The following is a 16,368-nucleotide window of genomic DNA, read 5'->3' on the forward strand; positions in this document are numbered from 1 at the left end:
TGGCAGTTGTCCATTTGATTTGTCTGCTTCTTTAGCATATTGCTCAGTATATAACTCTACAACCAAATAATTAACACAGCTTTCCTAAAACATGGGGGGTTGTTACAACTGCAGCCAAGAAATACAAGATCTGTGAGTGCATCTACATTAAGTAGAAAAATCAAGTACCCTCTTGGCACCCATAAAGTTTTATGCATGCTGCCCTGCGTAACTTTCCGACAATGTGTGCAGAGCCATGAAACAGTTTGATGCTGTATACATGCCTTGATATGTTTCCCAATAACACACTGACAGGCCAAAAATACCACTCTTCAATTGACATAACTAATATTGTTCCGCAATATCAATGCAATTAAACTGCTATGCTATCGTTGGCTGCTTCTTAACTAAGATCTGGCAAGGAAGGGATGACTATCTAGTTTTTGCAATGACCCCCTGCGTGGGAGCCGTTACTGGGTGCTGTGGGAGACGGGTGCTGATAGCTGATAACTATCATAGCAGTGTCTTGATTGCACCAGCCCCATTAGGAAATCTCTTGTCTTCCTGATGAGCAGAAAAAAGGGGGGGTGGAATCTGTCAGCTATGGGGAGGGGAAACACTGATACAGGGTTGACCCCATCCCTTTACATATACACTTCATATTTGAATTGATCCACAGGTGTACTAGAGCAACCATAGCAATGTTCTGAGGGGCGTCAAACGAAAACCTCACACAACGCAACTACAGTGGGATAGTGAGGAAAAAGTGCAACAGAGAACCGTCCTATGAGAAAGGTAAAACCCAGTCAATAACTTACCCAATTTGCCTTACACAAGATGACATGTGTTAGGTATATATATATATATAGATTTCCATGCATACTAAACATTCTTATTATAGTAATTGTTCTAGATTCATGTCTACCCTCCAATCTTTGATTGTTTATATATTTGATCAATTAACATTTTCCCCCTACCAATCTTTCAATCTATTCTCCAGAGAAGAAGGAGAAAGATGGGCAGGATGAATCAAACCAAAAGCCCTACCAAATGTGTAAATAAATTGATTAATAATCTACGTAAAATGTATGCCTTGACCCTAGAGATAAAAGGTTTAATATTTGTCATTACAGAGGTAAAAAGAACAACAACTATACTTAATGGTAAAAACTGAATTATACAGTTTTTAGAAAGTCTTTTAAATTCCATACAGCATTACACTCTGCATAATATATTGCTTTCTAGCTAAACAAAAAGCAGATAGAAGAGCGAGAATGTAATCTGTCATTAAATCATAAACAGGGATATTTACAAAAATGTAAATTTGAAGTGTGTTTTAGGCCAAAATAGTTCAATTGAAACAATTCTATTAGTCAGGTTATTTTGACCCAATATTTCATAATGCCTTTGAATTTTTGACAAGTCACATGACAATGAATAGATACAATGTAAACGCTATATACAGAGGATGATGACATTGACAAATGTTCACATATATGGTTGTTTCTGCTCATTGTACAGCATTGCATTTCTCTGTACCACAGTCATCAAATACTTTATAGACAATTGTATAATACATAATGATAACAGAATTGTAAAACCCCACAGACATACAAAATAAAACACATGCAGAGATCATTCACAAATGTGAGAATTATACGGAATTCAAGTGAATTTCAACTTTTGGGTCAAAATAGACAAACTGAAAAATTAGCTGACTCTGAGTGAGACTTTTTACACGTTGGTTATGTTGGCCTAAAATTCATAAAATCACACATTATAATTCACACTTTAATGTATACCCCTGCTAGAGAATGACTTTGCCAGTGCAATGCAAAACTGCAAATATATAAAGGTATTATACGTACAAAATATGGCATATGAAAGAAGCGCAGATGCACATTACTTTTAGTTTGTATCATAGGAGTGGGCTATTTACAAGAGCAAACAATAGATGGACAGGAAAGTGTATGTAAAGGAAAGTGCGCAATATGATCAGTATCTAAACATTGCATGTTAATTTTGGTGGTTAATTATCGTGGTGAAAACCGATCTACTAACTGCCTAACCCTTTGTGTCTGTGTGTGTCTGTGTGTGTGTGTATGTATATATATATCCACTTACACAAGTGTGGTGCAAACACATCCTATCTATGATTTACAGTTGCAGCATTGCAAAATGAAATATGAAGTTTGATAAGAAGATATGCAGAGGTTACAGGGACATACGAGCTGATTAACAGCAGGTATAGCACACAGATAGAGGAGAATGTAACTCAGTGGATTTACCTAGCTTGCTCCTGCATATTCATGTACAAACTTTTACTATTTCACCCCCTCAGTGAAACATAGGTTGCAAATAGGTTGGATGATAGATTACATATGTAATGGTTGCACAATAACTGCGTTGGCTGGCAGATAGACGTGAAAGCTGCAGTTACATTTAAACACCGTAGTATGGGGGATGCATTGACTGGCAGATAGACATGGAGGCTGCGATGGTTGCTGTACTATGACGCAAGAAGATTGGCACAGTAGCCCAGTAGTTACACTCGTGTCAGACATACACCATTCAAATTCATTGACAGGTCATTACTTCTTGTTTAAGTACATTCTCAATAAGGGGGATAATTGGTCTTTGCAGAATGAAGAGAGAGCACAGAACCATGGCGAAAAGGAAGGGGACATTATGAGGAAGTGTAATGAGGGAACATATGATAAAGTCTCAATGGTTTTGTGGGAAGAAAGTCTGATGCAATGGAAATAGAGGAGGAGTCTGTGGTGAAATGCAATGGAACATCCTTGGAACTATCACTAGGGCAAGCATAAATACACTTAGGAGGAACATTAGTAACTTTAAATTATAAAACCAACAAGATTCTCTGTAATAAAGAAGCATGAGGAAAGATAATAAGTGGGAAAACACAAAGTGAAACTTACCAAAGTGTGATTTCTCATCAGTTTAAACTCATATGTTGCTCATTCATCAGTTTTACAGTTTAACAGGAGTTTTCACAGGGACATTTTTTAAAAAATTACTTAATGAGATATTAAAAACAGATTGTAAGGGGCGGAGCTTGTCACCCCACCAGAGCGGATGCCATTGCTCTGAGCTCCGACACTTTGCCACACAATCTGCCTAAACCAGAGAGCATCCTGCTCAATCACCGGCTACAAAAGACCCGGTCAGCTGCAGCTCCCAAGTTGGGATACTGTCTGCATTCCGAGGGAAGACTCCATATGATTCCATATGACTTGAGACATGCCAACTATCCCTCTTCCAGGACTTAAGTATAGACACATTCCTATGGCGTAAAACAATGCGACCACTCAGCGCACAACTACAGGAAGCAGGGCATAGGCGTACGCAGCCTATTGCATTAGGGTGTGCACCCTAAAGCACAAGCACACGCCGCGTATACAGGGAGTGCAGAATTATTAGGCAAATTAGTATTTTGACCACATCATCCTCTTTATGCATGTTGTCTTACTCCAAGCTGTATAGGCTCGAAAGCCTACTACCAATTAAGCATATTAGGTGATGTGCATCTCTGTAATGAGAAGGGGTGTGGTCTAATGACATCAACACCCTATATCAGGTGTGCATAATTATTAGGCAACTTCCTTTCCTTTGGCAAAATGGGTCAAAAGAAGGACTTGACAGGCTCAGAAAAGTCAAAAATAGTGAGATATCTTGCAGAGGGATGCAGCACTCTTAAAATTGCAAAGCTTCTGAAGCGTGATCATCGAACAATCAAGCGTTTCATTCAAAATAGTCAACAGGGTCGCAAGAAGCGTGTGGAAAAACCAAGGCGCAAAATAACTGCCCATGAACTGAGAAAAGTCAAGCGTGCAGCTGCCAAGATGCCACTTGCCACCAGTTTGGCCATATTTCAGAGCTGCAACATCACTGGAGTGCCCAAAAGCACAAGGTGTGCAATACTCAGAGACATGGCCAAGGTAAGAAAGGCTGAAAGACGACCACCACGGAACAAGACACACAAGCTGAAACGTCAAGACTGGGCCAAGAAATATCTCAAAACTGATTTTTCTAAGGTTTTATGGACTGATGAAATGAGAGTGAGTCTTGATGGGCCAGATGGATGGGCCCATGGCTGGATTGGTAAAGGGCAGAGAGCTCCAGTCCGACTCAGACGTCAGCAAGGTGGAGGTGGAATACTGGTTTGGGCTGGTATCATCAAAGATGAGCTTGTGGGGTCTTTTCGGGTTGAGGATGGAGTCAAGCTCAACTCCCAGTCCTACTGCCAGTTTCTGGAAGACACCTTCTTCAAGCAGTGGTACAGGAAGAAGTCTGCATCCTTCAAGAAAAACATGATTTTCATGCAGGACAATGCTCCATCACACGCGTCCAAGTACTCCACAGCGTGGCTGGCAAGAAAGGGTATAAAAGAAGAAAATCTAATGACATGGCCTCCATGTTCACCTGATCTGAACCCCATTGAGAACCTGTGGTCCATCATCAAATGTGAGATTTACAAGGAGGGAAAACAGTACACCTCTCTGAACAGTGTCTGGGAGGCTGTGGTTGCTTCTGCACGCAATGTTGATGGTGAACAGATCAAAACACTGACAGAATCCATGGATGGCAGGCTTTTGAGTGTCCTTGCAAAGAAAGGTGGCTATATTGGTCACTGATTTGTTTTTGTTTTGTTTTTGAATGTCAGAAATGTATATTTGTGAATGTTGAGATGTTATATTGGTTTCACTGGTAAAAATAAATAATTGAAATGGGTATATATTTGTTTTTTGTTAAGTTGCCTAATAATTATGCACAGTAATAGTCAGCTCCACACACAGATATCCCCCTAAAATAGCTAAAACTAAAAACAAACTAAAAACTACTTCCAAAAATATTCAGCTTTGATATTAATGAGTTTTTTTGGGTTCATTGAGAACATGGTTGTTGTTCAATAATAAAATTAATCCTCAAAAATACAACTTGCCTAATAATTCTGCACTCCCTGTATATATGTATGTATGTATGTATATATATATACACATATATCCACACACACACACACACTGCTGTGTGTGTGCTGTGTGAGGGTGCTGTTAGTGTGATGTGTATGTGAGGGTGCTGGTAGTGTACTATGTGGGTGAGGGTGTTTGTGTGTGTGCACTTGTGAGGGTGCTGTGAATGTACTGTGTGTGAGGGTGCTGTTTGCGTGTGAGGGTACTGGTAGTGTGCTGTGTGTGTGTTTGTTAGGGTCCTGTTTGTGAGGGTACTGTTAGTGTGCTGTGTGAGTGTGAGGGTGCTGTTTGTGTAATGTGTGTGAGGGTGCTGTGTGTGTGTGGGTGCTGTGTGTGGGTGCTGTGTATGTCTGTGGGTGCTGTGTATGTGTGTGGGTGCTGTGTATGTGTGTGGGTGCTGTGTGTCTGTGGGTGCTGTGTGTCTGTGGGTGCTGTATGTGTGTAGGTGCTGTGTATGTGTGTGGGTGCTGTGTATGTGTGTGGGTGCTGTGTATGTGTGTGGGTGCTGTATGTGTGTGGGTGCTGTGTATGTCTGTGGGTGCTGTGTATGTCTGTGGGTGCTGTGTATGTGTATAGGTGCTGTGTATGTGTGTTGGTGCTGTGTATGTGTGTGGGTGCTGTATGTGTGTTGGTGCTGTGTATGTGTGTGTGTGGGTGATTGTGGGGGGTGGAGGTGGGGGTACATTACTTAATATCCCCCCTCCCTTCTTACTTTATGTGGGGAGGGGGGATCCTTCCTTGCTGCCTTCCCTGGTGGTCCAGTGGAGGTGGGGGCAGATCAGTTAATATCCCTGGGAGGGGGGATCCTGCTGCTGCCATCCATCCCTGGTGTCCAACGCTCAGATCTCGCGAGAGGAACCCGGCGGAGCTGCTGGCAATAGCTCCCCGGGCAGTGGCGTACACATGACCTATGGGGCCCCGGTGCGAAAATTGATCCGTGGGCCCCCCCCCCTGCTCGCTTACTCTGCGCGGGCCGGGGCCACAACACATGGCGGCGGGCACCTGGTCGCAGGGGTTGCAGGGCTGCGACCCCTGCGACCGCGGTATGTACACCAGTGCATGCAGATGCACACACACTTAAAGGACCACTACAGACACCCAGATCACATCAGCTCAATTAAGTGGTCTGGGTGTCAGGTCCCTCTAGTTTTAACCCTGCAGCTGAAAGCATAGCAGTTTCAGAGAAACTGCTATGTTTCACTGAGGGTTAATCCAGCCTCTAGTGGCTGTCTCACTGACAGCCGCTAGAGGAGCTTCCGCGATTCTCAGACACTGAACGTCCATAGAAAAGCATTGAGTAATGCTTTCCTATGGGTGGTTTGAATGCGCGCATGGCTCTTGCTGTGCATGCGCATTCGGAGTTGAGAGGCGGAGGGATCTCCAGCGCCAAGGGAGTCCGCCGCTGGAGAAAGGTAAGTGCTGAAGACACGCACATACACACTCTCACGAACAGACGCATACACACTAGCTAACACACGCATACACACTAGCTAACAGACACACACATTTACTGACAGAGACACACTCAGTGACAGACATACATACACACTCACTTACAAAACATACACTCACTAACAGACATCAAACAGACTCACTAATACAAACACACTCAGTAACAGACACACACAGTAACACACTCACTGACACTCACTAGCAGACACACTAAACAGACACACTCACTGACACTCACACTAACACACAGTAACACTCACAGTAAAACACACACTAACACTCACAGTAACACTAACACTCACAGTAACACACACACTAACACTCACAGTAACACTAACACACTAACACACACACTAACACTCACAGTGACACACACACTAACACTCACAGTAACACTAACACGCACACTAACACTCACAGTAAAACACACACTCACAGTAACACTAACACACACGCTAACACTCACAGTAACACACACACTAACACACACACTAACACTCACAGTAACACTCACAATAACACTAACACACTGTGAGTGTTAGTGTGTGTGTTAGTGTTACTGTGAGTGTTAGTGTGTGTGTTAGTGTTACTGTGAGTGTTGGTGTGTAACACTAACACACACCAACACTCACAGTAAAACACACAGTAACACTAACACACACACTAACACTCACAGTAACACTAACACACACACTAACACTCACAGTAACACTAACACACACACTAACACTCACAGTAACACTAACACACACTAACACTCACAGTAACACTAACACACACTAACACACACAGTAACACTCACAGTAACACTAACACACACACTAACACACAGTAAAACACACGCTAACACTCACAGTAACACACACTAACACTAACACACACTAACACTCACAGTAACACACACACTAACACTCACAGTAACACTAACACACTGAGTGTTAGTGTGTGTGTGTGTTAGTGTTACTGTGTGTGTTAGTGTTATTGTGAGTGTTAGTGTGTGTTAGTGTTACACACACACTAACACACACAGTAACACTAACACACACACACTAACACTCACAGTAACACTAACACACACACTAACATACCCACTAACACACACACACACTAACACATTTTTTTAAAAATTTAATCCCCCCAGCCTCCTTACCTTTTGGAGTGCTGAGGGGATTCCCTGGGGTCCAGTGGTGCTGCTGGGCTCCTGGGGGGCCGGTCACCCGGCGGGCAGGCAGGCAAGCAGGCGGGCGCGCGAGGGAGCACTCTCCCCTGAGTGCTTCCTCTTCAGCTCCCTCGCGCGCCGCGTACTGATACTGGCGCCGGAAGATGACGTCATCTCCCGGCTCCGGTATCATTGCGGTGCGCGAGGGAGCTGAAGAGGAAGCACTCAGGGGAGAGTGCTCCCTCGCACGCCCGCAGGACCGGCCAGCCGGGTGACAGCAGGGCCAGCCTCGGGGGGCCCGGAGGTGGCCGGCTCCTGGGCCCCCCAGGAGAAGAGGCTGGCCAAGTGGCATACATACCGGGTCGCAGGGGCGGCCGGGCCCCCTGGTGGGCCGGGCCCGGTCGCAGCCGCGACCCCTGCGACCCTGGTATGTACGCCACTGTCCCCGGGTCCTCTCCTGCCTCCCTCACTGCCTGTGGGCCGGTGGGGAGAGAGGCTGAGAGCAGAGCCGGCGCTCGGATAGTGCCGGTTCTGCATGGACCGACAGGGGGGATCCTGAGATACATAAGCGTGCCGCGGGGATTAGGGTGTGCCCAGGCACACCCGGCACACCCCGTGCGCACGCCTATGAAGCAGGGATTAATAACAGGTGGGTGACACCAAAGACCTTCTGGGTCTCTAAGGAGGGACAGAACTACAAGGCCTCAGACCCCAAGGAAGGCCCAGCCCTGTTGGCTACATTGGGACTGTCTAACCAACCCACAGCCGTAACCCCTTGCCCTCAACCACAGAACATGGAGGGCATAGATGTCTCCCCACCCAGAGGGAAAAGAGGTGCCATGACTTGACTACAAGCTCACCACTACTATATTGGTGATGGGGGAGCCCCATGGATCAGTTTTGCACCGGGGCCCCATGGATTGTGTGTATGCCACTGTATGATGACAAAGACTGCTGTGTAACATTACCTGGAAGGAAGGTGTATACATGCACACACATATGCATTGTGGCCTGATCTCTGTTGCACTATGCGTATAAATACAATCGGAAGATATTTTTACATCTATGCTGATATCACTGGGATGAAAGATTGACATTTAAGAAATTCTTAAGTTTTGTTCTGTTAATTTCTTAGAACTGAAACTAGAAAAATATAGGGATCAAATTGACTTCTTTTTAATGTGCACTCCTGTTTAATACCAGCAGACTTTAAGTTGCATGCTGCTATTGTTATGCAGTGTTCATTATTTGTCTCTTTTATATATATATATATATATATATATATATATATATATATATATATATATATATATATACACTTGTTACCATAAGATCCTAGTGTTGAATTTTACTCAAAAATCAGTACTGGCTCTTTTTTCCACTGCATTCAAAACATATAAATATCTTTGTCAATGTATGACTGGCTGGTAAGTGATTAAAATGTGTATTATTTTGTATTTTTATTTCCAGCTGTCTTCTGCTGTCAGTGTACAGAGAGCATCCTTGGAAGAAGAGATTGTCGCTGTGAACCTAGTGTGTCTGAAAAACAAGTGGACAGTTACCCACGATGTCCCACAGCAGTTACTATGAGTGTGAAAAGCGTGGTCAGAGTTCAGGATATCCTCGCTTGGCGGGAAACCAAACAGAAATGGGGGGCCCTCTCTGTGACCATGAGACCTCTGTGGATTTGTCCACGTATATTGACACAGGAGAGGAACTGTTGTCTGATCTGTTTCCTATGAAGCAGGAAAGACTTAAAGGGACATACTCTTACTTACCTCCTGAGGGAATACCCTCAGCTGCCCTGTATGGATACCCCCCTAGCATGGCCCAGGAGCGCAGGTTAGGAGGGTATGAATCTGGAGGGGTGATCGTAAAGGAAGAATCACGTGGACCGCATAGGGGTGTGTGTAACACTCTGCAATACCAAGCCGCGCAGTGTGGGCAGACAGCGATGCATCTTCCTCCACCCATGGAAGGAGTGCACCCTGCAATAAGAGTACTTAAGGTGAGGAAAGGTTATATACACATATTAGTGATATTGCAGAAGGTCTTGATGGTAAGGTATGTCTTTTTGCTGTTGATACTAAGATATGTAACAGGGTTGATGTTGCAGGAGGGACAAGCCAAATGGCAAATGATTTAGGTAAACTAGAAAAATGGTCAGAGTTGTGGCAACTGACATTTAATGTGGATAAGTGCAAGATAATGCATCTTGGACGTAAAAACCCAAGGGCAGAGTACAGAATATTTGATAGAGTCCTAACCTCAACATCTGAGGAAAGGGATTTAAGGGTGATTATTTCTGATGACTTAAAGGACCACTATAGTGCCAGGAAAACATACTCGTTTTCGCCTTAGGGCGCACCGGCTCTGGGGGCGCAAAATTCCAGTGACCGGCAGGAGGGAAGTGCTCCCTCCTGCCTGGTCACCTCCTGGATCCCCGGAGCTGCTGCGCGGCGTGCGGCTGAAGTTGATCAGGAGGCGGCGAGGGAGCTCTCTGATCTCTCTGACCGGCTCCCTCGCGCGCCTTTTGCTGATGCCGCGGGAGCCGGAATATGACGTCATATTCCGGCTCCCGCGGCATCAGAAAACAGCCTGCGAGGGAGCCGGTCAGAGAGATCAGAGAGCTCCCTCGCCGCCTCCTGATCAACTTCAGCCGCACGCCGCGCAGCAGCCTCACTGGACCACCAATGAAAGACCCACGCCAGCACTCCAGGTAGGGAGGCTGGGTGGGAAATTTAAATTTAATTTAGATAATTAATTACTGTGTGTGCATGTGAGTGTGAGTGTGTGTGTGTGTGTGTGTGTCTGTCAGTGTGTGTGTGTGTTCGAGTATGTGTCTGTGAGTTTGTGTGTGTCTGTCAGTGTGTGTGTGTGTGTGAGTGAGTGTGTGTGTGTGTGTCTGTCAGTGTGTGTGTCTGTCAGTGAGTGTGTGTGTGTCTGTCTGTGTGTGTGTGTGTATGTCAGTGTGTGTGTGCATGTGAGTATGTGTGTCTGTCAGTGTGTGTGTGTTCGAGTATGTGTCTGTGAGTTTGTGTGTGTGTGTGAGTATGTATTTTTCTGTAAGCCTGTCTATATGTATGTATCTGTATGACGGTATGCCTCTGTATGTATGTATGTGTCTGTATGTCTTGTACGTATGTTTCTGTATGCATGTATGTAACTGGATGTATGTTTGTCTCTGAATGTCTGTATATATGTCTCTGTATGCATGTATGTAACTGTATGCCTTTATGTCTCTGTATGTACGTATGTGTGTGTCTCTGTATGCCTGTATGTCTTTGTATGCATGTTTCTGTATGTATGTATGTGTCTGTATGACGGTATGCCTCTGTATGTGTCTGTATGACGGTATGCCTCTGTATGTATGTATGTGTCTGCATGCCTGTATGTCTCTGTATGTATGTTTCTTTATGCCTGTATGTCTGTATGTATGTGCCTGAATGTCTTTGTATGTATGTTTCTGTATGCCTGTCTGTATGTATGTGTCTGTATGACGGTATGCCTCTGTATGCATGTATGTCTTTATATGCCTGCATGTCTCTGTATGCATGTATATCTCTGCTTGTATGTCTCTGACTGTATGTGTCTGTATGTCTCTGTATGATTATTTCTGTCTTTGTATGACAGTGTACCTGTATGACTTTGACTGTGTGACTGGAAAATGATGCCTGTGTGCCTGTGGCTTGGGAGGAAAGACACACAGGTGAAGATGCATTTTTTTTTTTTAAATTAGGGTTGGGGGCGCCAAAATGCATCTTCGCCTGTGTAACTAAAAATCCTAGCACCGGCCCTGCCCCCACCCTCAGGGACCCCCTCCCGCCGGGCTCTGGAGAGAGGAAGGGGTTAAACACTTACCTTTCTCCAGCGCCGGGTGGGGAGCTTTCCTCCTCTCCTCCTTCCTCGCGACGTCATCGGCTGAATGCGCATGCGCGGCAGGAGCCGCGCGCGCATTCAGCCGGTGGCATAGGAAAGCATTTACAATGCTTTCCTATGGACGCTGGCGTCTTCTCACTGGGATTTTCACAGTGAAAAGCACGCAAGCGCCTCTAGCGGCTGTCAATGAGACAGCCACTAGAGGCTCTGGAGGCTGGATTAACCCTCAGTGTAAACATAGCAGTTTCTCTGAAACTGCTATGTTTATAGAAAAAAGGGTTAATCCTAGAGGGACCAGGCACCCAGACCACTTCATTAAGCTGAAGTGGTCTGGGTGCCTAGCGTGGTCCTTTAAAGGTAGGCAGACAATGTAATAGAGCAGCAGGAAATGCTAGCAGAATGCTTGGTTGTATAGGGAGAGGTATTAGCAGTAGAAAGAGGGAAGTGCTCATGCCATTGTACAAAACACTGGTGGGACCTCACTTGGAGCATTGTACGCAGTACTGGAGACCGTATCTTCAGAAGGATATTGATACTTTAGAGAGAGTTCAGAGAAAGGCTACAAAACTGGTTAATGGACTGCAGGATCAAACTTACAAGGAAAGGTTAAAGGAACTTAACATGTATAGCTTGGGGGAAAGACGAGACAGGGGGGATATGATAGAAAGATTTAAATACATAAAAGGAATCAACACAGTAAAGGAGGAGACTATATTTAAAAGAAGAAAAACTACCACAACAAGAGGACATAGTCTTAAATTAGAGGGGCAAAGGGTTAAAAATAATATCCGGAAGTATTACTTTACTGAGAGGGTAGTGGATGTATGGCTTCCAGCTGAAGTGATAGAGGTTAACACAGAAAGGAGTTTAAGCATGCATGGGATAGGTATAAGACTATCCTAACTATAAGATAAAGCCAGGGACTAATTAAAGTATTTAGAAAATTGGGCAGACTAGATGGGCCGAATGGTTCTTATCTGCCGTCACATTCTATGTTTTTACACTCAGCCAGTGTTAGAAAACACGTCTCATTATCTCCAGTCCTTCTTGCTCCTTAAACAACATTACTATGAAGATACAGTTGCTAATGCACAGCACTATAGGAATCCTTGTAGACATACATAGTGCATAGTATAACTATTCGATGAGAATATTAGGCATGTTTTTGATTATAATGTATGGGTTATATGATTAATTCCATTAGGGTAGGTGAACAACTAGCAGAAAAACATGATTCACTTCAGATGTCATAATCATAGGTCTGTGTAAATATATTATGTGAGTGACGCCTTTTTTTTTACCAGTCATTTCAAAATTATTATAACAAAGATGATTTAGTGATGGTGAAATTAAGCAAACTGTAATTTAGTTTTATTTTGAAAAAAATTCCATGAAAAAAAGTCTAATGTTACCGATTTGGCAATGGCTTTCCAAAAAGATATCCATATACCCACATTCAATATAACCGTATACAAGCAATATGGCAAGAACTAATCCCACCTAGGTGCTAGATATTGTCTTCATGACTTGACCATGAATCTAGGAAAATGGTTGAGCAGGATAACGCTGTACATTGTGTAAATATTAAATTAGAACTTTATACGGGCCAAGAGCATACAATGATTTGGCCTTAATTACCTCAGTCTGAACATATACCTGACCATACATCTGCCATCTCACACCATCTCTCTTTTGAAACTTTTCCATCTTGCCTCTTCTTTCCGTGTCTTGTTTCACCCTAACTTGCCACTTTCCTTTTCCCAGGGTACTCTGCCTGGGATGTTATCTGCTCCCTCTCTGAAGGACCCATCCTCTAAAGGAAAGAAGTGCTTGAGCAAGGACAGCATTGAGTACCGCCTGCGCCGTGAGAGAAATAACATTGCAGTGCGAAAGAGCCGTGACAAAGCCAAACGCAGAAACATAGAAACTCAACAACGTGCGCTGGAATTCATGGCAGAGAATGAGAAACTGCGCATTCGTGTCCAGCAGCTGACTCAGGAGCTAGATGCGTTAAAGGGAGTTTTTAGGCAGCTACCTGAAGCAGCATCTCTTGGCAAGGGATCTGGTGGATGTAGCTGAGACTCAAAAATTAGAAAGTACTTTCAAGGAAGACTATTAATCACGTGTTAGTCTGGGTAGTCCTAATTCAAAGGGTTCTGGGGAAAACTTATTAATTACAGGATCCAGGGGTGGAAACGGAATGTGATCTCACTAAATAGCTTTAAACTAAGCACAGTGTCTATTCACTGCGAGTTAACGTAGAGGTTTTCAGTATTTAATAGAGGTAATTACTACCAATCGAAAAAAGAAATGAAATAAAAGACTATGGTGATAGGGGCTATTCATACTATCAGACTAAGTGCAAAGAATCAATATGTGTACATTTTAGAGATAATATTGTGCATTTCAGTATTAACCCCTTAAGGACACATGACGGAAATATTCTGTCATGATTCCCTTTTATTTAAGAAGTTGTGTCCTTAAGGGGTTAAAAACTGGGATCATTTCTCCTTTCTACTGTCATTCACAGAGTACTTGGTGTTAAAAAAGTTGTAAACTTAGCCAAAGGCATAGAGGGATACTGGTTGGAACTTGGCAGAAACGAAAAGATATTTAAAAGAATAAGTATTCGTATAAGTGTGTAATAGCTGTACTACAAGGCAGATCCCCAATTGTTGTAGAACTACGACTGCCATGATGTTGTGCCAGCCTTTAAATGCATCATGAAATTTGCAATTCTATAACGTCTTGGATTCTATATTTTGCCCACTCCTGCATTGTACAAAATCTTTTAGCCACTCCTATCCAAGCAATCTATATAAAAATGCTCAGGTGTTGTGTAGAATGTTTACCTATTCCATGCTCAAGATTAGATTCTATTATTAGTAGTAAACGTATAATACCGCAGTTTTCCGAGAAGTGTACCTAAATTACTTGGCATCCAGGGCAAATATGTATGTTGGCATCCTCTCTGAATTGTAAGATTACTTCTTGTGTATCTCTTAAGCCCCCTTACCTCTTGCATATCTTAAGGAAACATTTCAGGCACCAAAACCACGACAGTGTTCTGTAGTGGTTATGGTGCTAAGAGTGCCCCTGTGCCCTATGTAAACAGTCAAAGCATTTTAGATTAAATTGATATCTTACTTGGGGTCCTGGGGCAAGACTTAGCACACTGGTGTTGCAAGACTTAGCACAATGGAGATCAACTGATGCTCTTAGCCACTGAGCTAGCTCTACTCAGACTACGTGCATTGGGGGGACATGGTACTCCTTGTACCATAACCACTTAAACTGTAGTTGTTATGGTGCATAGAGTGATCTGTTAAGGATGAACCCTTAGCCCCATAATACATCCAGGTGTTGGATACAAAGAGTACCAAGCAGGATGGGGGTGCTTAGTGCATCCCTGTCTGTCACTTTGGGCGGACAGCATTGTGGTTGGTATGCTACTGGCAATTTTTTTCCAATGGAAGCAAGTTTCTCAGAGTTAAGTTTATCTCTTGAAATAGAATTCAGACATTAGTACCAAATAATATACCGTAATTATCTCTGTCTTCACTTAACCATTCTAATACATGTTTAAACTTGTAAAAAGGCCAAGTAGGAATCTGTGAAGTATGCAGTTAAGATTCAAAAATAAAGTGAAATGTTTGGTTACAATATTTGTTTGTGTATTTGTTGAATTGTGAAATCTCCTTATTATGCCATAAATAACCATGGTTTTATATGAATAATAAAAAACAAAAATAAAAAAAAAACGCTATGCTTACTATATAACAGCCTCTTACCTAATAAAAGTAGGGTTTTATATTTTTTTGTAGATTGTCAGTCTGTTTTGCACCATCAATACTGTTAGCACAATGTATAGATAAAACTACATGTTGTTTAAAATGACACCAAGTCCTATTAGGTGTTATAGTATGATTTCTCGTCTAATTGTCTAACTGCCATGAAGACGACTCTGTGACAATATCCTGTGACATGATATGGTTTTAGACTGTTCTACTGTATTGATCCCCTCTCTCTTTTTACATATATTTAGTTATATAGTTATCTGTGTGTGTGTGTGTATATTTATATATATATATAGCATGATGTGTCTAAATATACACATGGGAAAGACAGTCACAAGAAGAAGTGAAACAGCAAAGAGAAAAATAGTATTTTTACCTCTCTCATGTCCTCATCAATCTCACCTCTCAGTGTGTCTGTCTCAACATCTCCATCCCTACCTCCTGTACTATAAACCATCTCCCCACTCTTATACCTTTTCCTTTCACGCAGTACCTCACACCTTTCCACACTCTACCTCGTATATGTTACCTGCCCTCTTTTCTCATTTCATTGTCACTCCCTATCCTCTAACTTTTTCTGACTGTGAAAGAGAGATGTTCTTATTTCATCATTATATTCGCAGCTAATTTTGACCACAGAATTACACCATCATCCTGTTTGAGGGAGGTGGAGACAGAATAGGGGAATGATGGGTTGATGGGGGTAGGGTGTAAAGAACTATGAAATAAATTATACAGTATATATCAAACTACGTATTTTATATTCCTCTCTATGCATGTAAGGTTTTTCTCAATATTTATGGTACTTGCAATTAAAACGCATATTTGAGTGCATTAACAGAACATTGTGATATATCCAAATATAGAAATTGTTCATTTTCAACTGTTTTAGAACACATTCAGAAAATGATTTAATAAAGTGAGAATTAAAAATAAATTCAAATTTAAGGCCATAGTGGCTGAATTGAAAGCATAGCTGAATTAGAGAATTTTCACAGTTTGGTATTTTGACCTTAAAGGAACATACAACATTAGGAATTCAGACACATTTTGCTAACACTATAGTGCCCTGCTACCTATTCTGATGTGTCCCACTGCAGTGTGAGGGTTT

The 16,368-nt window shown here is 42.8% G+C and overlaps 1 protein-coding gene across 3 annotated transcripts; it reads left to right on the plus strand.

Annotated features, from left to right (window-relative positions):
- Positions 1-659: 659 nt before the first annotated feature.
- On the plus strand, positions 660-15,123 carry CEBPE (CCAAT enhancer binding protein epsilon). 3 transcript variants are annotated; one of them, XR_010090950.1, is made up of 4 exons: positions 660-774; positions 9,052-9,589; positions 13,225-13,869; positions 13,946-15,123. XR_010090950.1 is itself a non-coding variant. In XM_063457153.1 (3 exons), the coding sequence occupies exons 2-3, from the start codon at positions 9,149-9,151 to the stop codon at positions 13,537-13,539; spliced, it is 756 nt and encodes a 251-aa protein (XP_063313223.1). In that variant the 5' UTR covers positions 660-774; positions 9,052-9,148; the 3' UTR covers positions 13,540-13,870. The 3 variants fall into 3 exon arrangements, 2 of the variants coding, with proteins under 2 accessions (XP_063313223.1, XP_063313224.1); XM_063457153.1 differs by lacking the exon at positions 13,946-15,123 and having other exon boundaries at positions 13,225-13,870; XM_063457154.1 differs by lacking the exon at positions 13,946-15,123 and having other exon boundaries at positions 13,264-13,870.
- The last annotated feature ends 1,245 nt before the right edge of the window (positions 15,124-16,368 follow it).

Source organism: Pelobates fuscus, chromosome 5 (genome assembly GCF_036172605.1).
Source record: "Pelobates fuscus isolate aPelFus1 chromosome 5, aPelFus1.pri, whole genome shotgun sequence".
Classification (NCBI taxonomy): domain Eukaryota; kingdom Metazoa; phylum Chordata; class Amphibia; order Anura; family Pelobatidae; genus Pelobates; species Pelobates fuscus.